General features: G+C 38.0%; 2 protein-coding genes across 6 annotated transcripts in view; one reads left to right on the top strand and one right to left on the bottom strand.

Annotated features, from left to right (window-relative positions):
- The window catches only part of LOC119534302 (gamma-secretase activating protein), a 120,564-nt gene extending 118,645 nt beyond the window's left edge, over positions 1-1,919 (top strand). The window contains exons 29-30 of one of the 3 annotated variants that reach the window (XM_037836493.1): positions 49-148; positions 540-1,909. In XM_037836493.1, the coding sequence (XP_037692421.1) occupies positions 49-148; positions 540-631 (192 nt within the window). In that variant the 3' untranslated portion in view covers positions 632-1,909. Of the gene's footprint in view, positions 1-48; positions 149-539 lie in introns of all 3 variants that reach the window. The other 2 variants (XM_037836492.1, XM_037836494.1) reach the window with 2 other exon arrangements.
- A 1,151-nt stretch (positions 1,920-3,070) lies between these two features.
- The window catches only part of CCDC146 (coiled-coil domain containing 146), a 170,109-nt gene continuing 147,256 nt past the window's right edge, over positions 3,071-25,923 (bottom strand). For all 3 annotated transcript variants that reach the window (XM_037836488.1, XM_037836489.1, XM_037836490.1), the window contains 10 exons: positions 24,665-24,760; positions 23,892-24,062; positions 21,218-21,306; positions 20,961-21,125; positions 19,516-19,740; positions 17,765-17,993; positions 9,456-9,584; positions 8,353-8,490; positions 4,875-5,123; positions 3,071-3,604 (listed from right to left, as the gene is read on the bottom strand). In XM_037836488.1, the coding sequence (XP_037692416.1) occupies positions 3,401-3,604; positions 4,875-5,123; positions 8,353-8,490; positions 9,456-9,584; positions 17,765-17,993; positions 19,516-19,740; positions 20,961-21,125; positions 21,218-21,306; positions 23,892-24,062; positions 24,665-24,760 (1,695 nt within the window). In that variant the 3' untranslated portion in view covers positions 3,071-3,400. The remainder of the gene's footprint in view (positions 3,605-4,874; positions 5,124-8,352; positions 8,491-9,455; positions 9,585-17,764; positions 17,994-19,515; positions 19,741-20,960; positions 21,126-21,217; positions 21,307-23,891; positions 24,063-24,664; positions 24,761-25,923) is intronic.

The following is a 25,923-nucleotide window of genomic DNA, read 5'->3' as shown; positions in this document are numbered from 1 at the left end:
GTGCTTGTTTTGAAGAATCAACTAATACCAGAGGGGTTTCCCTTTTAGCCTCGGCATTCTGTGATTGACAAGTCATTACTCAGTGTAGAATTTTTGCCTCTGAACTACTTCGTTGAAATACTGACTAACATAGAGTCTTCCAATCAAGGTAATTCAACCCTGTTTTCAGGGTTTTGGTGCTTTTCCCTTGACATATTAATCATTCCCTGTTCCCTTCTGTGGATGTTTTTCATTCCCAAATAACCCCACTTATAAGTAGGTCCTTACTGCAATTGGCTTTAATTAGCAATACACAGTTTACTACCTAGAGTAAATTACCAAAGGAATAATCACCAACTTGAAATTTTAAAAGTGTTCAAAGCCCATTTGGTTGATGCAAATCCCTTTCTCAATGCAGAGATTTAACAACTTTTAACATGTTCTCAGAATGTGTTTTATTAAAATATAAAATAATTATGATTTCGACTAGAATTGAGGACACAAAGTTATAAATGTTCCATGGCTTCACAGTAACTCTTTTCTTTTTTCTTTTTTTCCAGCTCTGTATGCTTTTGAAGGACATGACAATTTGGATGCAAAATTTGTAGGGGAGGCAGCTCTGAAACATACCACAATGCTTTTAGGCTTATAAAAGAGCCATTGCAATTAATTTAATTAATTAAATTCCAGTATTTTAGTCTAGCTCATTAGCCCACTGGTGTTGAGAATTCTTTAGCAATATTTAAAATTGGTGACCAAAATCAGAATGTATTCTTGAGCTGTCTGAGTTTCAGCTTGGTACTTGTTCAGGCAGAACTAAACTGCTGTACCTCATCCCAATTTTGAAGAGCAGATGAGCAGTCAAGTGTGGAGAAATGATAAACAGTCCACAGAGGCATAAAAAGATGGTCTTCTGAGACCTTTTCCAGGGGCTGAATTGGAAAAAAGCTGGTTTTTATTGCACTCTGAAATAAAACATGCTTAAAAAAAATGTAGGGAATAGTCCTTAGAAAAGCAAACACTAGATGTGTCTTTGTAAATAAAGAACATATTTGCAAACAGAAAAAGTAAAATGTTACATAAGAACTCTATTTGGATAGAGAACACTTGTTAAAATATTGAATTTGGAGTAAATCAAATCTTCTATTTCCAGTATAGAATAATTTGTAACATACAGTAATTTGTATATGCAGTATTTGGAGTAGGATTTGCCTTTGTCATGGTTTAGATAGAACCTGTATTTAATTTATTAGTTTCTAAAGAATATTTATAACAGTTTGATTTAATAACATCTTGTCATTAAAAAAAAAAAAAGTACTGAAAGTTTTGGCCTGACTCTTCCTGTTCTTTTATTCCAGCCAGGAATCATGAGTCCATGAACATGCTCCTCCAATGGCCCCATGACACCTAACTAGTTCTCCCATCTTTCTTTTTTTCTCTCTTCTACAATGACTTCATTCTGACCCATAAACACAGTGACTGCCCAAGATCAGCTTTTGTTTTTCTCTTTTTCCACTGTTTCCCTTATTGAACTTGTGAGATCTTAATGATTTTAAATAACACTGGCTGGAATCATAATCCAAAACATCTTTTCTAAAATCATCATTGTATTCTAAAGATTGTCTTCTATAGAATTTCATTTTTTGGTCAAGCTCATTATCTTTCATTCCCTTCCCTTTTATTTTCACACCTGGATTGTTTCAGTTGCTTCCTCAGGTCCAACTCATCCATCACAGATTCTAAATAAACACCAGTTGGAACCTGTTATGCCTCATAATCCTTCAATAATTTCCCATTTATCACAGAATAAAACTCAAACTCCTTGACATTCAAAGCCTCCCATCCCAGCCTTATCTTATACGATTCCCCATGATGAACATTCTTTTCGAACCAGGCCGGTTCACTGCTCCTTGAACCCAGCTTTTGTCATCTTACATCCTAGCCTTGCTCAGGCTGTTTCCCGTCACCCAGAAGCCACTCTCCATCTATTAAAATCCTATTCATGCTGAAGAGCCAATTAAAAAGTTCAATCTGACCGTGATCCCAGCCATTCCAGCACTCTGTGGCACCTTCCTCTTCTGCACCAGTAGCACTTACTAATTTGTGCAACTTACTGTAGTAGTTGAGCGTCCATCCCTTTGTGGTTGTTTAAACTATTTTTTTTCCCCATTCTTATGTCGTTCGTTTATGTGTACATTTTTTTTTAACTCCTAATGAGGTTACTAGTTCCTACAACCTAGGAACTGTGCATAAGTATGCAGTTCTTTTTATTGAAAAAAGTTTGTACAGCATTAGGCTTATCATAGGCACTCCCGGATAAGTGCTTTATAACAAATGACTTCACAACAATCAGGTTAGATTCAGCACTCACAGACTAAGAAAGAGATTAAATTTTCCTCCCATATGGCAGGATGGGGGCTTGGAACAGATGTTTGGTTTCATAAAATAAAGGGATGTGATATTTAACACTCCCAGAGTTGTGAAATAAAATTCATAACTGCTACAAATATGAGAAACTAAGAGTGTTAGAATATTAGCGAATATAAAATCACAGGTTTCAAGTCCATTTGTGTATTCTCATATATGAGAAAACATGTAGACTAGTAATAATTAAGAAAATATAGTAGTAAAGGAAATGTAATTAAAATAAGAGCAATAAAATAATCCTCATTTTCAATTCTTTGTCCTCACATGCAGAGCTATAACTATTTTCTCTGAGATTTTGAAAAATCTGGTATTGGAACTTAAGCTAAACTCTTCATGAGTTTATTTGCAGATAATATTGTGAAAACTCTGGATTTATAAGAAATATAAATTAGGGAATAATTCTTTTTGCAGCAATAGGATTTTTCACTTTTAAAAACAATCACCTAACATTAAATTTGATACACTTCACTACGCTACTACTTTTTACATGATTTAGATCTGCCAACATTAAGTTCAAATGAAACTTCTTATGCAACAAAGAGAATTATGCCTCTGTGATAGTTGGGCTATTTTTTTTTTTTTTCAAAGAATACTGTCTCTTTAAAATTAGTCTATTGAACAGCATTTTTTTTTTTTTTAAAAAAAGAATCATTCTGCCAGTGTCTGTATTTCATTGAAAACTCCTTTATTTTCATTGCATCTTTACAGTATCTTGCCTGCTATGTTTCTGAATGATAGTCAACATACAGGGTGAAAAAGAAAATGAGAAATTCAGATATGCTTTGACATAATTGTAGGACAATTCTATGTCCTACTCAACTTCATGTAAAATATAGTAGTTGGTAGGTGTAAAGAAAGTGATTGCTGTGTTCCATTGTTGATTAGTTGTGGGTACGTTATTTGCAATTGAGAATTATGCTCACATTTTCCAGTTGTGGGCGCATGAAGCCTTGTTGAAGTCCTCCTCTTGGGAAACCTGGATTGGTTCCCATATTCAGATTTCAATTGGCTTTATAACAGGTTTCCTTATGTGCCGCATGTTGGCCCCAGGCTCACTGGGCTTAAAAGGAGCCAAAGCACCATATGGTTTTGGCAAAGGCAGAGTGGCATCTGCTTCTGGGATGTAGGCATTTGGACGTTGCTCTGCAGTTGTGTAAACACCATTCGGCAGCTGGCGATTATCTGCCTCTGAGAACTCCTGCAAAGAATGATATTTTCTTTTCAATTTTCTGAAAATTCTGGTGAAGTTACTTCATCCTCCAGGTCCCAGCAGACCCAGCTGGGTCTGAGCAGCCTTAGGCTGTGCTGGCTGATACACTCAAAGGGAAATAAGGTTAGAAGGGTGGAGACCCCAGACATACACAGCTTGCATCTCATGGGAATGGACCCAGTTACGCAAGCACCATACTGTTCCTAGGTTTTAGGGTTTACCAGAAACTGCATGGTGGGTTCTAAGTTGACTATATACCATTCCCAGTCTCTTCCTTAAAAAACTAATATTGACATGTTTTTGATCAAGAGAGGACAACATATTTCCTTTGGTAAGTCATTGGTGAGCAAATGTTACAAAAGTAAGTAATAAAGTAGATCTAGAGAAGTGGTCAGAAGCTTGCTTTGAGCCTCAAGGCCCTTGAGATTCTGCCTGTGCCTCTGAGAATCTTTTACAGCTATAAAAAGAACTCTGAATAATGGAGTCAGATAATTGATAGCCAGGACACCATAGGTAAAATTTGAATGCCCTTAAAAGTGTAGTCCCAGGCAGTCAGGGAATAACAATCCAGTCCCTGTTGTCCACTGGAATGCACATTTTTCTTGGGTTAGTGAGTAAATGGTGAACCCTTTGGGCACAACCACTTGATAATCTGAGTGAGTTGTAGGTCCCCAGGATCTAGTCACCTTGGGAAGAGGCTTGATTCCATTCTAGGAATACTGAAAGGTCATGGGGCTAGGCAGAAGAACCGGGCACCCAACTTGAGGGTGGTGCCAGTGATGAACCTAGACTTAGGCCCCAGGTGTGGTGTCGGAGGAAGACTGTGGCAACCATAACATGGCTGGAGGCCTCACAATAAGCTGTGGAGGCCACAGCAAATGGACATGGAAGAATCGAGTGTGGTCTGAACAGGGGGGCAAGGATGGAGATTGGAGGCCCATGGATAAAACTAATGCCAGCCCTGTTAGCACAATGCCAGTGGGAGGCCAGAGTGTTCACCCACATCAGCCCAGAGGATGTAGGACTGTGGCGTGGGACTTGGTGCTTGCCAAGCATTCTCCAGGGAATGTTGGGGCACTTTGGACTACTGTACTTTGATTTGTTTACATAACATCTTTAAAAAACAAGCTTCCTCCTAATGGCTGTGGGGGACATGTGTGGTAGAGTAGGAAATTTTTAACATAACGTTTTGAAGGAATGACACTTCTGAAAATAACCCTTCCTACCACAGTTTACAAATACAGGAGCCAAAACTTACCCGAGACCTTTCAGCAATGGCCAATGTGTATATTTCTTCATCTCGAAGTACCTTCAACCATTCTCTCTCAATATCTTTATTGAGTGGCAGGCCCTTTTCTAGCCTGGAATTGCAAGAGATGATGAATTCTTCTTTCTCCCTGACTTCCTTTTGGAGTTCAATGGCCAGAGCTTGTTTCATAGACAGCTCAGCAACAAGAGCCATCATTTTTTCAGTTGCATCTTTGATCCTTTTCTGATAGCCATTCATCTAGAATTAAAGAGCCCAAGTCTTAGCCTATGTAAATATTCCATGAAGACTTGAAGAAAATATCAGGGTGCTGGCTGTCTATAATGGTGGGAACATTCTTGCCCGAAGAAAGGAGGATTTACATGGGAATACATAGACAATAAGAACTGGAAGAGACTTCAGAGACTGAGCCCAACACACTGGTTTTGCAAATAAGGACAAAAGAAAGAAAGGAAAGAAACTTGTTCATCTAGCTATTGGATTTCAATGTGGATAGCACTGAGGGGCATAGTAATGTCTTTATTTTTAAGAGGTGATCAGGAGAGGAGAAGGAGTTCATGAGGTCCAAGTTCTGGCCCAATTTTTCCATGTTATTAGTTTGTCACTTATCCAGGGTAAATATCCATTAGAATGAAATCTGAATTCAGAAGTTACTCTTTGCTTATATAAGAAAATCAGCAGATGTCCTGCATCTGAAATAATTTTTAATGGAAATTCTGACCTCAACATGTTTGTATTGTTGATCATAATTCCTGATGCATCATTTTTACGTCATAAGCAAGCATGAGCTAAGCTGGGGAAAATTTGGCCAATAATTCGGAATACGATGTATAAGTGTTTTTTTTTTCTTACCCATTTCATATTGACTGTTTAGCAATCAATAGAGTTCAAAAGATCATACTAGTAGGAAAAAATGGCTTCAAGAGGCAGAAAAGTATTCAAATTGGAATTGTGATTCCTGGATGATTTCTGGCCTGCAGCACAGCCTTTTAGTGTGGCCATAGCCATGGTGGGGCAGTTGAGTGTTTCTCCCATCTACCAACACTCTCTATCCCCTTCCCTTGCTTTATTTTTCTTCATATACTGTTTCAGTACTGACATGATATTATATATGTATTTGGCTATTTGTTTAGAGTCTGTCATACCACAGGAAGATACTCTTCATGAAGACAAGCACTATTTGTTTTATTCATCACCATCTTCCCAGTACCCAGGATGGTGTTTAGAACATTGGGAGCACCGAACAAGATTAAAATTGTTTGTTGAATGAAGGAATGAATGAATTCTCAGTCTATTTCATTCTTCAGTCTTTTGAACAAGGGTAAATTGGGACATGAAAATGAGTTCCAAAACTACCTGATCTCAAGTGCCTTTCTCCCCTGAAGCGCATACACTGGCCATATCTGTACATCTACATTTTCCTGCCTCTGAAAGTTTATTGACTGATTATTCATGTGCAGAATTTGTCTCCTTAAGGGAGTAAGGAATATAAATTTTTAAAACTCTTCTATACTGAACTAATTTTTAGTCACTGAATAAAATAACTACCATTTAAATCTTCAATGCGAATCATTATCTCTTTTAAATTTTGTTAATCAGCCAGTGCACACTCAGTATGTGTAACCAGCCAACATCCCCTCTCTTCTGTAAATCAAAAAAAGTTTGGTATTATTCTAGCTCTAAATCTAAATGTTTGCTGAGAGTCCCCATTATCTGTTCTCTTGGAAAACTTGCAATAGGAGCTATAAGCTATCTAGGAAAGGTGAGAGACTTGAGGAGACATTCATTTGTGTTGCACACCCACAAAGAGCTAGGCCACTTCTGTATTAGACTATGTAATGCTTGCAACAGCTTTAGCTAATATTGTACCCATTTCACAGATAAGGAAACTGATTTTTTGTATCATTTAGGTATCTTGCCTAAAGTTGCTCGCTATTATCGGTAAATCACAGATCAGGGATCTGAAAGTCCTTTTTCTTTCCAGCTTTGCCTACTCTGAGGAGATTATCATTTTAAGTGGGAAGTTAAGGGATCAGAAATCATTAGAACAGTTCTCAGCTATGTTGGAGCCTTCTGGGCCACGCAAATTGTCGCAGGAGCCACTTAGCTGCATTTCCCTACCGTAACAGTCAATCGATTTCAGAAGAGACTCTGCCATTAGCTTGGACAAACAATCCCTCCGTGAGAAATGACTTCCCCCAAAGAAGGGGAAATTCATTTTGCAGAAGGCAGGCAACATTTAAAGTAACATTGGACATGCTAATTCAGGCAAAGTTCACCAGCCTAATAAGCCTTAGCATTTTTCATTTTATGAGGTAAGTTGTGTATTGCACAGCTGCCACTGGACTGTTCACTGTCTATTGGTGGAAGTAGAGCAGAAGCATAAAAGCTAAATAAAAATGGTAAAGAAGGCCTAAGATTTACCATAATCACCCATTTATATAGTGTACCAGAGCTGCTTCTAGAACAGGACTGATTGTTTACTTATTCATCCGCAAATATTTTTCAAGAATGTAGTATGTGCTAGGCATTGAGGAAACTAAGAAAAATGAGGAATGGTTGCTGCCCTCAGGAGCCCACAGTCCGGTTTAGGAGTGTTACTATTATCTATTTCTTAACTCTCTGCCCCACCAGATGGTGTGAGCTTCCTATGTCATGGGAGACGTGTCCCTTTCTCTTCACTTCTGCCCTCAAGCCTAGCATAGAGGGTAGGAGATAGCAAGTGCTCATTAACTACTTGGTGACTTACTGAAATCTCTGTGCTATAAAAATCAGCAGATATTCTAGGGGCGGCGCAGGCCGGTGAGCCGTGAAGCCTCTGACTGCTCTATGGTGCATGGTCCTGTGGCCTCGGAACCACTAACCTCCTTGCTGCTCCTAGTAGCTTCTGGTATAGTAGTGCAGCTTCTAGAAGTCCCAGCACCACTCTGCTGAACCTGCAGTCCCCATATCTTATGCTTAATAAATTAGAAAGTTCCGTGTTACTGGTCTTTCCTCACCAGTGGGGCCTGGGGATGGCTCCACCCCATGGTGCAATGGGCCTGGGTGTTGTGTGACTGCTGTTCTTGTCAATGTCCCCTCCACCTCTGGGTTTAGGCCTAGTTCTGAATTGAGGAAGTTCCTGTACAGACCACTGGAAAAGTGAGGCAGAATCATCCCTCCAATCACAAGGAACTAGAAAGGATGTAACTTTGTGCATAAAATATAAAGGCAACAATGGTCACATTGAATAAATGTCCTTGAACACTGTCTTTGAAAAGCTTGTTTTCTCACTATAAGACTAAGTAATTTAGGCTACAAGACTGAAACTTACTTTGGACAATTCTGTAAGAGTCACCTTTACATTTTTATGTTCTGATAGTCACAAAGCCTCCTTCTCCAGTGCTTCTCTCAGTAATAAAAGTCTGTGGAAAATGAAAGGTAATAAAGGAGCATGGACAGAAGAAAGAAGGCAGGGTCTCAGACAGACCTTCTTGGCTAAGAGCAGTGTGTCCTGCTTGCAGGCCTGAGTTTTGCTGCAGAGCCTGTCCGTGAGACGGGAGACCTGTTCATAGATGAAGTCCTTCTCCAATAACTTCTCCTCCTTCTGGGCCAGCTGTAGTTCCAGCTACAGTTGAAAACAATTTCAAGAGGAAGGAAAAAATGTCATGCAAGACGAAATTTTCTTTCCTAAATAGAACTGTTTGTTTCTTGGTCTACCCACCCCCTTCCCTACCCCCACCCCCAATGGAGACACTCTGCTTTTGAGTTGCTGAAATACATTTGAAAGGTCTTCAGAACTTCCCTTGCTCTGAGACCTTTCCAAAGACCTCTGGGAGTTCCTCTTCCCCATGGTACAGTATGGCCTTCTCAGCAACATCTAGCTTTCATGTTGCCATTCCTCTGAGGCCAAAATTTCTCCTTTGGTGTGGTAGCTGAATTATTTACCCCCAACAAAAAACATATTCTTAATCTTAATCGTGTTTCTGTAGTTGTGAGCCTATTTGTAAACAGGACCTTTTAAGATGTAATTATTAAAGTGTGGCCAACTGAATCAGGATGGGTCTTAATCCACATTAAGTCAGCAGAAACCAGAAGTCAGCAGAAACCAGAGAAGCAGACACAAGGAGAGAGAGCTCACCATGATGAGAGGCAGAGATGCAAGCCCAGGAAGCCCAAAGCTTATGGTGAGCCAGCACCAAACCACCACAGACTTCACTTCAGGGAGAAAGCATGTACTATTGAGACCTTGATGTTGGACTGCTAGCCGTCAAAATTGTGAGACAATAAATGCTTGCTGTTTAAGCTAACCATTGTGTGGTATTTGCCATACCAGCATGGCAAACTAAGACATTTGGGTAGTGAGGAAAAAGGTGTCTGGCATTTTGAAACCACAGGATTTTTACTTCTTTTGACAAGTGTCTAAATCAAGCTTAGATTTTGTTACTAAATTACAAGCAAAGCAATACATTAATGGCTAGAATAATGAAGGAGAGGTCTGTCTAACATGAAACAGTACCATAGGTATTTGTGAAACCATATCAAAAAGGTTTTGCTGACGTAATAGATACTGTCGTAAGAAAGAATGTTTACCTCATCCAATTTTTTGATCATTTCTTCTTGAGTCATATCTTTCCCTGGAAGGAAGCGGGCTCTGTTCTTACCCTCAGGATTTATAAACTGTTTCTCCAGGTCTTTTATTCTGTCTGTGCACTGTGAAAACTATTAAACAAGAGAGAAATGTTAACTTTAAAATTAACTCTAGCTTAGTAAATCTTACAATCACATAACTCAGGTTTCTTTAGAGTCATGAGGATGACCTGGGCAAGTGAAGGAGACTTTGTTCCCTTAACACCCATCAGCTGGGACCTGTGGTTAAGCACTGTTTCTGCTAATTCACAATACCGTGAGATGATGCTCATAACTGACTCTACAAGGCAAGACAGTGCCTTCTGAGTCATCAAACAGAAAGCATATTTCACAATCAGTCCTTTGGTTGCTTCCCATTTCATGGTATACTCGCGTGATGCTGTGTGATTGCAGAACTCAACATACACAGCCTTCATTTCTTTGTTGGAGGTTGTCACACAGACCAAGGTAGCTGGCATACAACATGCTGGGCTTCAGTTTCTTGGGCAAGATTGTTGAAAGCTCCATATAGAACCCTTTGTTGGCAATAGGCTTAGCGGCTTCCCCAAGAACAGGAATGATGTTCTTAATTACTGGGTCAATACAAAGTACAGTCTGTGAGGAATAGTCTAAAGCATTTGTATCATTTCTGCTAAACCTCCAGTGTAGTATCTAATATATTAACTCTGTTGAATCATGAGACTTCGGAGGTGAGTGAAGAAATAGGTCATTCCCAATAGGAGTGGCAGCCACACTTGGTTTTTATTTTATAGGGAGAGATGTGGAACATGATGACAATTAAGAGGCACTAATTTCAGCTTTTCTGCTCATTACCCATGTAGTCTCAGGCATATCATTTATCTTATCAAAGCCTTAGTTTCCTCAACTCTCATATGGGAGAAAAAGCCCAATTTCACAGGGATGGTCCATTGAATTAAATAATATATTTAAAATACTTTATAACATATCCAACAGTGGTATAGGTAGAATTTTGAAATTTTATGTTCCTCCTCCCTTACAAGAATTTTTTAAATGCAATTTTATTGAGATATACTCACACACCATATAATCCATCCAAAGTGTACAATCAGTGGCTCACAGTATCATCGTATAGTTGTGCATTCATCACCACAATTTTAGAACATTTTCATTACTCCCCTCCAAAAATCATAAAAATAATATAAAAAATAAAAATGAACACCCAAAACATCCCATACCCTGATACCCCCTATTATTTACGTATTTTTTGTCTTTATTTTATTACTCATCTGCCCATACACTGGTTCCAGGGAGTGTCAGTCACAAGGTTTCCACAATCACATGGTCACACATATAGTTCTACGATCATCATCAAGAATCAAGGCTACTGCATTACCATTCAACAATTGCAGGTATTTCCTTCTGGGCTATTCTAATACACTAGAAACTTAAAAAGGAATATCTATATAATGCCTAAGAATAACTTCCAGAATGACCTCTCTATTCTATTTGAAATCTCTCAGCCACTGAAACTTTACTTTGTTACATTTTGTTTCCCCCTTTTGGTCAAGAAGGCTTTCTCAATCCCATGATGCCAGGGCCAGGCTCATCCCTGGGAGTCATGTCCCATGTTGCCAGGGAGACTTACACCCCTGGGAGTCATGTCCCACATAGAAGGGAGGGTAGTGAGTTAATTTGCAGAGTTGGCTTAGACATACAGGCCACATCCGAGCAACAGAAGAGGTTCTCTGGGGGTGACTCTTACGCATGGTTAAGTAGGCTTAGCTTCACCATTGGAGAGACGTTTCATAAGGGCAAGCTTCTAGATTGAGGGCTTGGCTTATTAAATTGGGAGCCCCTATTGCTTAAGAGAATAGCAGGAATTTCCCTGGTGAGCAAGTTTAATAGTTACAGATTTTCCCCCAGTCCCTCAAGGGCACTCTGCAAATACTTTTCTTATTTTCTGTCCAAAATATTCTGGGATGTATTGGGGTATTACATTAGCCTGTACAGAATAAAAAGAACTCATTCCCTATTCTAGTTTCCATGTAATTACGTTGTTTAAATAAACTGACCAGATGGGTTAAATTAGATAGTATGTTACAGAAAATATAAATTTGTACCACATAAATCTCTTTTCCTTTGGTTTCACACAGAAGTTGGAGTTTTAAAATACAGTCAATATCTTCCTTTACCCTGTACTCTAATTTACCTTAGTCCTAACCAAGTCTGTTTCATTCATATCTCTAATTGTAGTCTGACCTCTTTTTCAGATTCTTTAACAGTTGCTTTGTGGACTAATGCTGACTTACAGAGCTGCAGAACTCTAACTCTGAGTTCTCAGGTGTCACAAAGATACCCGAATTTCCAGGGAACTACCAGGTTGTACAGAAAGAGCTCAGCATCTCAGGATTTAGAAATAACAGTTAAAACTCAGGCATAGATGTGACTTTTGTAAGAGCTTACAATCTAGGCACTTTTACAATAAGGCTTATTGAACATTCTGTACTCCTTAATCATCAATTGCCCAATTTCTGCCCACCATTCTATCCCTGGATAACCTATGCTCTTGAATTCAGTTCTCAGTATTTGCTCATTATAGTTAGTTTATATTAGTGAGGCCTCACAATAAATGTCCCTTCATTTTTGGTTTATTTCACTCAACATAATGTCCTCAAGATTCATTCACCTAGTTGGTTTACACATTTCACCTGTGGTTTATATATACATTCCACTGTATAAACCATGGTTCACCCCTCCATTCATCCACTGTTGTACCCTTAGGTTGTCTCCATCTGTTGCAAATCATGAATAATAATGCCATAAACATCAGTGTACAAATGTCTATTTATGTCCCTGTTTTCAGTTCTTCCAAGTATATACCACATAATGGAGTTGTAGGATCATATGGCAGCCCTATACCCAGATTCCTGTGGAACCACCACACTGCCCTCCAGAGGGATTGCACTGTTCTATTTCCCCACCAACAATGAGTAGGTATAGCTCTAGCTCTACATCTTCTCCAGCACTTGTATCTTTCTGTTTATTTTTTAAATAAAATAAATAAAAACAGTTTTATTCACACACCATACAATCCATCCTAAGTGAACTATCAATGGCTCCTGGTATAATCATATAGTTAGGCATTCACCACCATAATCTATATGAGAACACTTCCATTTCTTCCACAAAGAAAGAAGAGGGGGAAAAAAAAGAATAATAAAAAATAAAAAGGAGAGACAACCACATCAGCAACAAGAATTCCATACCCCTCCCTTATATCTCCCTGTTATTGACATTTAGCTTTGGTATATTGCCTTTGTTACAATTTAATGGAAGAATATTACACTGTTACTGTTAACTATAGACCCTAGTTTGTATTGATTGTATTTTTTCCATATACCATCCCATTTTCAACACCTTGCAATGGTGACATTCATTTGTTCTCACTCATGTAAAAACTTTCTTATATTTGTACATTTAATCACCATTATTGTCCATTCTAGGTTTTGCTAAGTTATACAGTCCTGGTTTTTATCCTCTATCTATCCTTCTGATGTCATGCATGCCCCTAGCCTTTGTCTTTCAACTATACTCACACTCAGCTTTGTTCATTATACTTACAGTATTGTGCTACCATCAGATAGTATTATGCTAAACATTTCTGGATCTTGACAATCAATCCTGTTGAACATTCTATACTCCTTCAGCATCAAATGTCCAATCTCCATCCTCCTTCTACCTACTGATAACCTGTGTTCTTAAATTTAGCTCTCAGAGTTTGCTCATTGTAGTTAGTTCTAATATTAGTGAGACCACATAGTATTTGTCCTTTTGTTTCTGGCTAATTTTGCTCAACATAATGTCCTCAAGATTCATCCATGTTGGTATATGTGTCATAACTTTATTCCATCTTACAGCTGTGTAATAGTCCATCGTATATATATACTGCAGTTTGTTTATCCACTTGTCTGTTGATGGACATTTGGGCTGTTTCCATCTCTTGGCATTCGTGAATAATGCTGCTATAAATATTGGTGTACAAATGTCCGTTTGTGTCTATGCCTTCAATTCCTCTGAGTATATACCTAGTAATGAGATTGCTGGATCATATAGCAATTCTATACTCAGCTTCCTGAGGAAACGCCAAACTGCGTTCCAGAACGGTTGTACCGTTCTACATTCCCATCAACAATGAATAAGTGTACCTCTTTCTCCACATCCTCTCCAACACTTGTAGTTTTCTGTTTTGTTTTTTTTTTTATAATGGCCATTCTAGAAGGTGTGAGAGGATACCTCATTGTGGTTTTGATTTGCATTTCCCTAATAGCTAGTGAGGTTGAGCATCTTTTCATATGTTTTTGAGCCATTTGTATTTCCTCTTTGGAAAAGTGTCCATGTCTTTTGCCCATTTTTAAAATTGGGTCCTTTGTCTTTTTGTTGTTGAGTTGTAGGATCGCTATACATTCTGGATATTAAACAGTTTTCTGATATGTGGTTTCCAAATACTGTCTCCCATTGTGTTATGCTGCCTCTTACTTTCCTGACAAAGTCCTTTGATGCACAACAGTGTTCAATTTTGAGGAGTTCCCATTTCTCTATTTCTTCTTTCATTGCTCATGCTTTGGGTGTAAGGTTTAGGAAACCACCTCCTATCACAAGATCTTTCAGATATTTTCCTACATTTTCTTCTAATAGTTTTATGGTCTTGGCTCTAGTGTTTAGGTTCTTTGATCCATTTTCAGTTAATTTTTGTATAAGGTGTGAGATAGGGGCATTCTTTCTTTCTTGGATATGGATATCCAGTTCTCCAAGCACCATTTGTTCAAGAGGCTGCTGTGTCTCAGTTGAGTGGACTTGACCACTTTATCAAAGATCAGTTGTCCACAGATGAGACAGTCTATTGCTGAATACTCAATTCAATTCCATTGGTCAGTATATCTATCTTTATGCCAGTACCAAGCTGTTTTGAACACTGTAGCTTTGTAATATGCTTTAAAGTCAGGTAGTGTGAGACCTCTCACTTCATTTTTCTTTGTCAAGATATTTTTATTTGGGGCACCCTACAAGAATTTTAAATGGTGACATCAATAATAATTTAATTATTTTGTTTTGAGTTCTCTTCCTATCTTTCCACACTCCCTAATTGTCCTTCATATGCAGTTGAAGTATACATACATATATAGTTAAACATTTGTTGTATGGATTTATTAATAACATTTAATGTTACCTTTTCTTAATTAAGAAATTAAAAAAAAACACAAAAGCTTATCCAAGTGGGGCCTTGATTTGTTTCATTTCCTCATGGGTCAGTAAGGAAAAAATGCTTATGGTTTCTATATAAAATAGTGTTCTTTGTCTTAAAAATAGCTCATGTGACTTCCAAGATCCTTAAAGTGAAGCTATTATTGCAGGCACCAGGAGAACATGACTCACAATAGTCCAATAAGCATTTAACAATTAAAAACTTTCAAACAACTTCTTGAAAAAAGTGCAACCCTTAAGAGAAGTTTTCGGGAAAATAATCCAACAAAGGAGAAGACTGAAAAATAGGAACAAAAACATTGTGCCTGTAACAAATAGGATATGTCATGTATCTGAAATTTCACACCCAGTACTTCAAGGGCATGTGTGGTTCGTGCCAGGCACACAATCAAACAGTTAAGTGCAGTTTGAAGGCTAATGGGAAGCTTTCTATTCAATTGTCCTTAACATTAGAACTGACTCTGGCAGAACAGTCCACATGTCTCAATTCATATGGAGTCAAAATAGTAAAGGCTCATCTCCAGTAAGGGCATGAAGTGTCAGTAAATACATAATATTTTCCTCTTGCATAAACAGAATTCATATTTTGCACAGGATAACTTGATTTATATAATAAAAAGCCATTTTTTTCTAAGAACAACAAATTTTATCCTTTGAATAGAAGTACTGATTTGTAATTAACACAAATAAAATGCTTACATAACAGAGAGGAAATTTTTCTGTTGTGGATCTTATTGAATTTAAGGTTCTTTTGTTCTGCTATGCATTTTGATAGTTTAGGATGGGGCAAAGATGGGCCTGAAGCTGCATTTTGGGAAAGAGTTTGAGAGAGCCAAATAGTGTGTAAAATGGATTGAGACAAGCATGGAGTTCTTGGGGGTTGCCAATCTGGGATGGCAAGCCTGTGGAGGGGACATAGGAAGTGAAAGATGCAAAGACAAGCCAGTGAAATAGAGTTAGGGGAGGGTGCTGTCTGGGGTATAGCACCCAGGAACAGTCCCCAATGATAACTTTAAAGGGCATAGATACCTGATGTTTAATTTGAAGTTCTATGTATTTTTGTAATGTAACCTATTATCCCAAATCCTCAATTAAATCAGTTCATAGACAGACCGTGCATGAAAGGTTTTATGCAGGTGTCAACCGTGGAAAGAGTGAGTCCCGAGTCTGTGCTGATGTGCACAGAAGTGAAACAAGCAGTGGGGGGTTGGGGCTGATGAGATGCCCCTGAAGCTGGACTGCTCACTGAAATCAAGTGTCAGAGCCACAGGGGCTGTTCTCTGGAATCCTGGGGCAGCAATGTTCCAGCCAATCATATCTAAACCCAGGCTACACTTACCGAAAAAATGTATGGCTAGGAGAATGTAAGACTAAAAAACAAACACTGAATCAGAACATTAGCATATCTGTGCAAACCGAAAAAGCCTATCATCCACATAGCTTACATGTATTCAAATGGCATAAAAAGAACCCATCACCCACTACCTTGAAGCCTTTTGAATTCCAATGACATGATTAGGGATGAAATGCAGGGTACAAAACTCTAGTCTGCAGCATGAGCTAGAGGAAAACACTTGCATACCTAGAAAAAGACTGGATGGATCTCTTCCAGATTTTTTATGATTTTGATGGTGGTTATCTCTTGGGGACAGAATTTTATTTTCTTTCTTAACATTTGTGTATTTTTCAAAATTTCATTAACTGAACATAATTTTATAATTAGAAAATTTTGAAAGCAAACCTGACATTTTAGAAATATATTATAGGTTAAAATATTCCCGCTATATGAACCAATGGGGAAAAGTCTAAATCATAAATATGTAATTTAATATTTTCTCTAATTCTGTTAGGAAAAGAAAACCCAACTATTATGTGGGAAGAAAGTAATTTTATATTCATGGCTTAATTTTATTTTGCTATATCATGTTAAAGAAGCCAGCTTATTAATGTGCAAGGGAACTATAGGGGTGTGATGGTTTGAAGCTCTATGTACCCCAGAAAAAATCATGTTCTTTTAATCTGTTCCTGTGGGTGTGGGGCCTTTTGATTTCAATTGAGATGTGACCCACCTCATTCAAGGTGGGTCTTAATCCTCTTACTGGCATCCTTTATAAGAAGATAAAACACAGAAAAAAGCCCCAGAGAAGCTAAAAGATAAAAACCAGAGGAGCTGAGAAAAGAAGCCATTGAAGCCAAAAGCCGAAAGCAACGAAACCTGGGAGAAAAAGGACCAGCAGCTGTTGCATGTGCTATTTGGGACAGAAGCCCAAGCTTGCTGGTAGCTGGTCTTCAGGAAGAAGGTATCATCCTGTTGATGCCTTGATTTGGACATTTTCACGGCCTAAGAACTGTAAACTTGTAAGTTCATAAATCCCCACTGTAAAAGCCAACCCATTTCTGGTATATTGCATTTCTTCAGCTTTAACAAACTCAAACAAGGGGTTAATAAGGACTCTATATGTGATTGCCAATTAATAATAAACAACTATCTTAGTTCCAGAGGGCAAGAGTGTAAAAATTAAGAGAGCTCTCTCGTCCCCAAGATCTTTCCAACAAGCACCAAAACCACATATTATGTTGGGAGTAGTGAACCCCTGGACTCCTGAGGTTTTGGACTATGAGGAGCTGAACTAGAGTTGAATCCTGGGAGGATCTACATTCCAAGAAAGGTAGAAAGTACTCCATGGGAAAAAAGACATCAGTCAGCATGGATGCCTGCAGCCCAGATTCCACCTCCGAGCAGCACTGAAAGGCATTTTTAAACAAGACACTTAACTCATGGGTTCTCTGAGGCACCAGGAGTAGCTTGGCTTGATTGACACGTATGAAATTAGATAACCTACAAACTAATAAAGAAGAATTAGGAGGAAATTGGAAGCAATGAAGTTATTTTAGGATTTTTTTTTCTTATTCCTTTGCTTTGTTTTGTTTGAAATTTTTTTTTTTTTAATAAATAAAGTTAATAATAAAAAAAAAGAAAAATAGTGGCAAATGACCTCAGGAAGTATCTTAAGGAATACTTTTCTCACCTGAATCTGGAGGACTGCTATGTCAGCATCCAGGGACCTCTTGATTGGCAGTAATTTCTGGGTTACGTGAATCTGTCTTTGTTTCTCTGCAATCCTCAGTTTCAGGAATCGGATCTTTTCTTCCAGGACATGTATTTCAATTTCTCCATTTAGTTTCATCTTCTCTTGTATATTTATTTTTTCATAAAAAATGCATATTTCCTCTTCCCGTTCTATCAGCTGAACACCACTAAGGTCAAATTCAAAGACAGAGGATAAGTGGGTGTTGGGGCCACTGTTTTACTAGTCATTGTCATTCTCTCTAGCTTTGGGAGAAAAATACACATCAAGATTGCATAATTCTGGAAGACAATAGATATTTGCTGATGGCTTTCTAGTTAAACTACACATTTGGGATTTTTCTGGAGATAAGGAAGGGAGGGTTGCTTAGTATCTCGAGTCTGAGGCAGACCATAGTATCTCTTAAGTCCCAAACATTTTCCTGGGGTGGGAAAGAATGTCAGTCCTAGGGCATGAACAAGTGATCCCATGGTCTGATTTTCTGCAGACCCTTTACTTGGGCCAAACTTGCCAACTAAGGCCTGGCCAGATGCACGTGGGCAGAGAGCCAGGGAATGTGCTTCTGTAACGATTCCGTGCTAAGTTGCCTGGCTCGTTAGGTTCTTTTAAAGATGAGTATTTCTGACATTGATGTCCCTATAAACAGGCAGATTTCTGTCCTTTACAATCATTCTGGGTGAAAGACCCCTCCTTAAGAGGAGAATATGGGGAGGAAACAAAGTAAGAATTTTCTAACTCCTGCAGCTCTGGTTTGCATGATTGATCATACCCCACAGATCTCACTGGGCCTGGGAGCACAACGTTGCCCAAATGCTTTTGTTTGTGCCAGGAGCCAAATCAGAGATTTTTTTTTTCCCAGAGAAAACACCCACCAGTCCTTTGAAAATGTGCTGTTCTTCAGCTGACCCTGAAGGTCCTTCTACATTCTGTGCATATCCATTAACCCAGACTTCTACCTTCAATTGCTTTTATCTTGTTTTCTCTTTCCCTCTGTAGTTTGTGGCAATTTCCCTTTTTTTGCTCTGCTCATGATCAAATACTCTCAGAACAACAGAGGCCATGAGCAGTGTTTTACCACTTTTTGTATTCTCAGTATCTAGCACCCAAGGCCTTACCCATAACAGCACACAAAGTTTAACAAAAAATCTGATACCAGAGGTAATTACAGGATTCTACAATCTCACATTCCAGATTTCTCAGAGCACAAGCCACTTAGAGAAACTGCTAAAATAGCAATTGACTAATCATATAATTGCAGCCTGGAAGAAATAATGCTACTCCTAGAGGTCTTATTTACTTGCTGAAAAAATGAACCGGAGAAATGGTTTAATAAATATCATAATGAGATCTAAGTTGCTACAAAAATATATACAAGATGTAAAGAATTATTTACGTCAACTATACGGAAAGAATTTGATGGCATCAGAGGCATACTGAAAAATAGCCTGGCTAAGGTCTTTGATCTTCGAGTGATTAACTTCCCCAAACTCCCCTCTTGGCAGTCCGTCTCACTAGAACAGCACTTCTTATTTTCAGGCAAAAAACCATAGTCCTCTCCCCTTCAAAGGCTAATGAAACCTGAAGATCAAATGTGACTCAACCCACTGTTAACTCTAGGTAGAAAAAAAAAGGTGACATTCTAAATTGGATCCCTGGGTGCTTAGGTCTCCCAACAGGTTCCTGGTTTTTACCTTTCATTTCGACCCTGAACAGCTTTTTCGTATTTTTTGCGAAGCTGCACCATCTCCTCTTCAATCATTGTGATCATATTGGCAAGCCGGTCAATGTTATTTAACTGGACTTCTTTCTTCTCTTTCATTTCCTGGAGTTTTGCTACGATTTTGCACACATCGTTTTGCATGCTCTCCCTGATGGTGACATTGCTGGCATGTTTCAGCATGGAATTTTGTAGTTTTCTTTAAAAATAATGGGGCAATTGGTAAGATTATACTTTTCTTTCTTTTCTTTAAAAACAAGAAAAGACTTCTGAAATGCAAGCAGTGTCAAAGTAGCTCTTGTTTTACTGTTTCCCATGAAATGCCAATAGTAGTAGTAAGAGTGACATCCTCATACGCTATTTATCAGGAATTTCAGTAATCTTTCCAGGTCTCAGATCTGCCTCCAGCCAGATGAGGCCATCTCTTCTTGTGCCCCAAGCCTCCATTGCCTCCCTTTGCCAAAGCCAGAAAGGGCTGAAGGCCTTCATTTACTGCTCTGTCTTTCCCAGGAGGCTATGCTCTCTTCAGAACAGAGATGGTTGTAATTGATAATGTCCATGGGGACACCAGGTGGTGCCTGTCTCAGCAGAGCATCACAATAAATGCTGAATGAATGCGTGGTTTCTATCAATGAGATTTTGCTTTCAAGTAGGGTGAGAACCTTGATTAGGAAATTAGATTTTTCTTTGCATACCTTCTCCCACCCCAAGAGGCCATTTTGTAATGCCTTTATTAAAAGAAACTGGGCCATAATGGTCACCAGAAAAAGTTCAGGTTGTGCAGACGCAGTAGACCTGGGACTAAACACAGGTGAAAGAGTCAAACATATCTTGGCACATGGTATAAATAATAAATAAGAAGTAACCACTTGCCAGACACTCTTCCAAGTGTTTTTATATGGGATTAAGCCCATATAGTAATAAAAAAAAATCTTATAAAATAAGGACTATTTTACAGATAAGGAAATTGTACCCAGAGAGGTAAAGTAGCCCACCCCAGGCCACACAGCTGGTGAGTTACAGGGCTAGGGTTTGAATCTAGAAAGTCACCTCTCTTAAACATTCTGCTATATTGTCACCCCCAAACACATTAGATGCTGATTAATAAACAATTTGTTTGCTTTCTAACTTCAAATGCAAATTACCAAATTTGTGCTTTTCTTTCTAATTAGGCAAGTAAAAATCATCATAGTAAGCATAGTTAAATAATTTAGTTTTTCATTCACTTAAAAATATGGGTCCAAAAAGGAATCACATTCAGATGCTTGGATTATCATTTACAAAGCAAGGTGGTTGAACAAGAGCTTTCCTGGTTTTCTAAAAGACTGTTAGTTTCTATTTTATTATGTTCAGAATATTTTAGAGTTCAAATGAATCAGAAGATGTGCCTTTGAAAGGACAAGTTATTGTAATGCTTACCTTTCCTGATTAACTGCACTATTTCTTAAAATTTCCAGTTCATTTAATGACATTTTATGCCTTTCTTTTATTTCATTTACTTTCTGGTGAGCTTTGTGAAGTAAGTTAACAAATTTGTTTCTTTCATTTCGAATGGTGTCATACAGTTTAGCAAACTCGCTGAGTCTGTAAAAAAACCAAAGTGGTTTTGGAACTTGTGACACAAAAATCCAAAATTTTTTTCAGCTAAATAGATAAATCATAACATAACTTTTTACCTCCGATGAATTTCACGTTTTTTCTTTCTATGTATCCTGATTTCAAGATCCTTTGCTTTGATTTCCTTAACAATGTTGGTATATTTTTGCTGAAATGTAAAAATTAAGTGTGAAAGAAAAATCACCATAGCAATATAAGAATACTCTTAGCCTCACCCCATCTCTCTTTTCATCCATTAAGGAAAACTCTACTTGGCCTAACAGGTCATGCAGATCAAGAGTGAGGGGGAGATCTGAAAATAGCTTGGTCAGCTGAATTGATTCACATTGCATAGGACAAAGGGTTACTTGAAGAAGAGAAAGCACAAGAAAGGGGGAGAAGAGAAGAGCCTATTCAGGTTAGGTTTAGGAAAAGTTTGGGGATCTTTTGAGAGAGGGGAGGAGTAATTATGGACAGCTGGACTGTGGTAGGTAAATGTGGAGTTTGTGGTGGATAGGAAGAGGATTTGTAAAAAGTTTTGATAAATGTTATAAATTGAACACATTGTGATTTTATTTCGAGAGACTGAAGTAATGATTTTAAAATGCTTTTCCATTATTTTGTACATAAGGTGTGTTTTTCTACACAATGAAGCACCACACTGCGACCAGCTATAAGAATGTGGGGCACTGATTACATGTGAATATTTTAAAAGACAGCGATTATACTACTGAAGTCCTAAACACAAACCAGGTGCTAGATACACTAGTTATGTTCTTCAAATTAAAAGGCCTGGGTCCTTCATCTAGGGTAAAAAATCTATTCAAAGATGAAGTATTTCTTCATAGAAACCAGAGGAAATAGTTTCCATTGGACTCTCCTCTGAGATTGTGAGAGCAAAACCCATTTGACATGAGTGATTCAAAAGAAACTGCCATAAGAGTTGAGATTGGCATGTAGCAATTTTATTTTGTGTTGTTCTCAGTGAGAACAGGAGCCAGGGAATAAACTATTATTATTAAAGTAACTGTTTGTGTGAAGAAATAAACATATCTAAAAATGTAGTGCTATCCACCCTGTCTAGGGGGGTTGACAGCAACACTGATTTTCCTTTCACCTTTTGTCTTTCTTTAGGGAAATAGATGGTTAGTGAAAATAAAATAAGATCGTGTTCTTATGAAAATTACAGCTAATTATAGCTATAATGTTTAAGAGACTAATTTCCAATATTTCACTTAAGGAATAAACAATATTTTTCCTTTTTTATTTCCATATCTCAAGAGGAAGAATTATCTTGTGCTTTTATATGAATTAGCTAATTTAATGACGTCTGTTTTACATAGAGTAGTCACACATAGATAACGTGTATTCAGTTTTCAAATTACTTAAAATTGTCTAATTCATAAAACAGATCAGTGTTTCCTGTAATAAATAAGCATACCTCTCGTGCTTCTAAACTTCTAAAGAGAAAGCTTCTAACTAGGAAAACTCATGTGAATGGAATCTTCCTAGCCAACAGCAAGTTGTAATGAGAACACTGTACTGGACCAGCCCCATTCTAGATGCTGCCCTTGGTGAAGATGGTCTTCTCTCATGTCTGCTCTCTCATCTCCTTGTTTTGCTCCTACTCCATTTCTGTTTCAGCTGCTCGCTTTTCCTCTATTCTTCCCTGAACTCTTTCTTCCCCTTCTTCACGCTATCAAAACCCAAGTATCCCGTGAAATCTTGTCATAGCTTTCCTGATGGAGCGCAAACTGCTTAACATGGATTCTGCAGCCCTTCATTATCGGGCCTCTCCTGTTGTCAGATCTCACCATTTGACATCCCTCCCCCTCTTCCATGTGCCAACCATGCTGAACTTCTTTTCATTTCTCAAATGTTCTAAGGAGGAAGATAAACAGTTAAAGGGAGATTTGAAGAGTTTGCTGTGGGATGTGTGCTTCTCAGTCTTCTCTACAAAATCATTGCCTACTAATGCTTTGGTGTAAATGTGTTCATTTTGGAGAATAAGAAATACTGCCCCTGTGTAAATACTTGATCAGAATGAGAACCAAGGTTGCACTTAGAAATAGCCAACATCTGGGTTACATGATAAATTCAGGTATTCTCTTTTAATAATATGTCACATCCCCAACATGTAGCAAATATTCACTTCTAGACATAATCCTCATGTGAAATAAATGCTTCTAATGTTAGAATTTCAGAGAGCGTGACAGGAGGGTTGTTTTTGTCCTTTGTTGTATTTTTGTTTTTGTTTTGGGGTGCTGCACTAGCTCAACTCTGGCACTTTGACAGGAAAGTCATGGGTGAAGCAGTAACTAAGGGTATTCTGGCATTGGTTTAAATAACACTGGCTTGATGAACTTGGGAGGGAGAGCCATGGAATGCTACCACTCTGAATTGTTTCTAGGCAAATCATAGTGGAATCTGAGATGGTGGTGAATCATAGCTGAAATCTGTGGCCTGTGTAGCTGCCAGCCCTGTCCACATGGAAATATCCATCTCATTCTTATAGAAATTGCCCTCTGTTCAAATCCTCACTGATCCATCTCTTTTTCCCTCTGGATTGTTGACATTGCTAATAGAATCCTGGAATTACTTTTCAGTGCATTATTGAGTCCTGTTGAGGGAAGATTGATAGTCTCTGGAACTAGAAGACTTACAATTATAGCTTTCCAATGAATACTGCATTAAAATGAGGCTTCCTTTAACTCTTGCAGTAATTAAAAAGGAAAGTTACAAAAGTGCAATTACCTGAGCTTTCAGAAAATCCTTAGACTTTTGATCCTTCTCATCAAGTTTGACTTGAGTCATACGGACGAGGTTGAATACCAGCTCTCGCATGGTTTCTTGCTCCTTTAAAAGCTTGTTTTCTTCTGCAAGTTGCTGTTCTACTAATTTAGACTCAGCTTCGGTTAGGATTTTCTTTTGAAAAACATCACATAATATTTATAATTTACTTATTTTAAGGAACACAATAAGGTCAGAATCATAGACTACCTTTTTATTTTCTATATGGAATTTATTAAAACATAAAACAAAGGAGTATCTCTATCTTAATGCCAAGTTTTTTCTTTATTGTTTAAAAGAATATACAAACTAGCAGGCCAACATGACAGAACTTTTTCTTATTCAGAATGTATTTTCAAGTGACTTTAAGGAAAAGAAAAGGCATAAAAGCATGTTTTAAAATACTTCTACAGTGGCTTGAATAAACAAAAATCATACATTTTAATTCGACACTGGTGAAATGAAACATCTGCTGTTTACTTTTAACATAATCAATAGCCTTTTTATTTTAAAATCTCATTAGTTTTTATAAATTTTGTGGTATAAACACAACTTTTTATCCATATTTAATGTGGAGTTAGAGTAGACTTTGAAATGAAGAAACAAGCCCACATTAAAAAGGATCATACTCTCTTTGATGACTTTCCTTCTGATGAGGTTTAATAGAGCACAGTCTAAAATAAACACTTTGTATGAACCATTCTTTTATGGAAACTTAAATGAGAGTTGATATTAACCTGTTGGGCCAAATTCCTCTTAGCTACTTCAACTTCCTTGTGGAGCTCTCTCCTTCTCTCAGATAATGCAGATTCATCTTTAGGGAAAGCTTCCGTCTGCAGATCAAAATTTTAAAAAGGCATTTATATAAGACAGTAACCTACAGTGTCATGTAGTCAACCCCAACAAGTACCTTTCGAAAATGGTGTGCAAATCATTTGCAATCTCGTAAGAATTATCTATTGTGCTTAATATTTTTTTGTAAAGACATGGAAAATTAAAATATGAAGACCTGCCCAAAATCTATATTTCATTAGCTCTAAACATTCTATTTTTATTCATTTACAAATAAAATAAATCTTACTAATAATAGGTAACTATTATCGAGCATTGATTATGTGCCAGGCAAAGTTCTAATGGCTTCTATGTATCCTCACAATAATCACATGAGGTAGGTACTATTATTATCTCCAATTGTACAGGTGAAGAGAAAGAGGCACAAAGACATTTACGCAACTTGTCTCAATGTTGCAGGTGCAAATCCAGAACTCAGAACTCATGCTCTTAACACTGCATTATACCGCCTCTCTAACTCATAATTCAACACTTTAGAAACATGCTGTGGGAGCCCCGGGCCCCTAAGTGTCTTGAAGACTGCACACAGCAGTTTGTTTGACCTAGGACAGTTAAGATTTGACCTATTCTCCTTGTAATATCAGATGCTAACTGTAATCTATACCTGAAACTACCTCCTCCCTGAGACTCCCTGAGATACTGTTATCTCCATAATCCTCCCCTCCCCCCTGTTGATTACAATCAACCCCTCCCTATGTTGCATGACCCCTGCTCCCCGCCTTATGCTCTCATACCCATTGGAATGTCGAGCCCTTATAACCAGCTTATTCAGCCCCCACAAAGTGAGGACTATTTCCAGGTTGTGCTCTGAACTCGCCACCATTCAGAGCAGCTCCTGAATCCATTCAGAGAAGCTGCCGATTTCAGGGCAACGTGACTCGACTTCCCCATCCTATAGGTAAGCCCCATAATAAAATCTCATGTCTCAGAACGTGTCCGGTGCTTTCTTTAGTCCTTTGGCTACAAAAGCCCTCTTGGGCCATTACAGATGCATATACTATGACGATTCAAATGAGTTACTATACTTGTAAAATGGGAACTCATTTATGAAATCCTATAGATTAAAGAAAAAAAGAGAAACTATTAAAAATAGTGGGAATAGTTGGCTACTTATGTAATCTTTTGTGGAGTAGCTAGAAAGTTC

The sequence above is a fragment of the Choloepus didactylus genome, chromosome 5 (assembly GCF_015220235.1).
Source record: "Choloepus didactylus isolate mChoDid1 chromosome 5, mChoDid1.pri, whole genome shotgun sequence".
Lineage (NCBI taxonomy): Eukaryota > Metazoa > Chordata > Mammalia > Pilosa > Megalonychidae > Choloepus > Choloepus didactylus.
The sequence above is the reverse complement of the archived record's forward strand: the minus strand, read 5'-3'. Positions and strand labels throughout refer to the sequence as shown.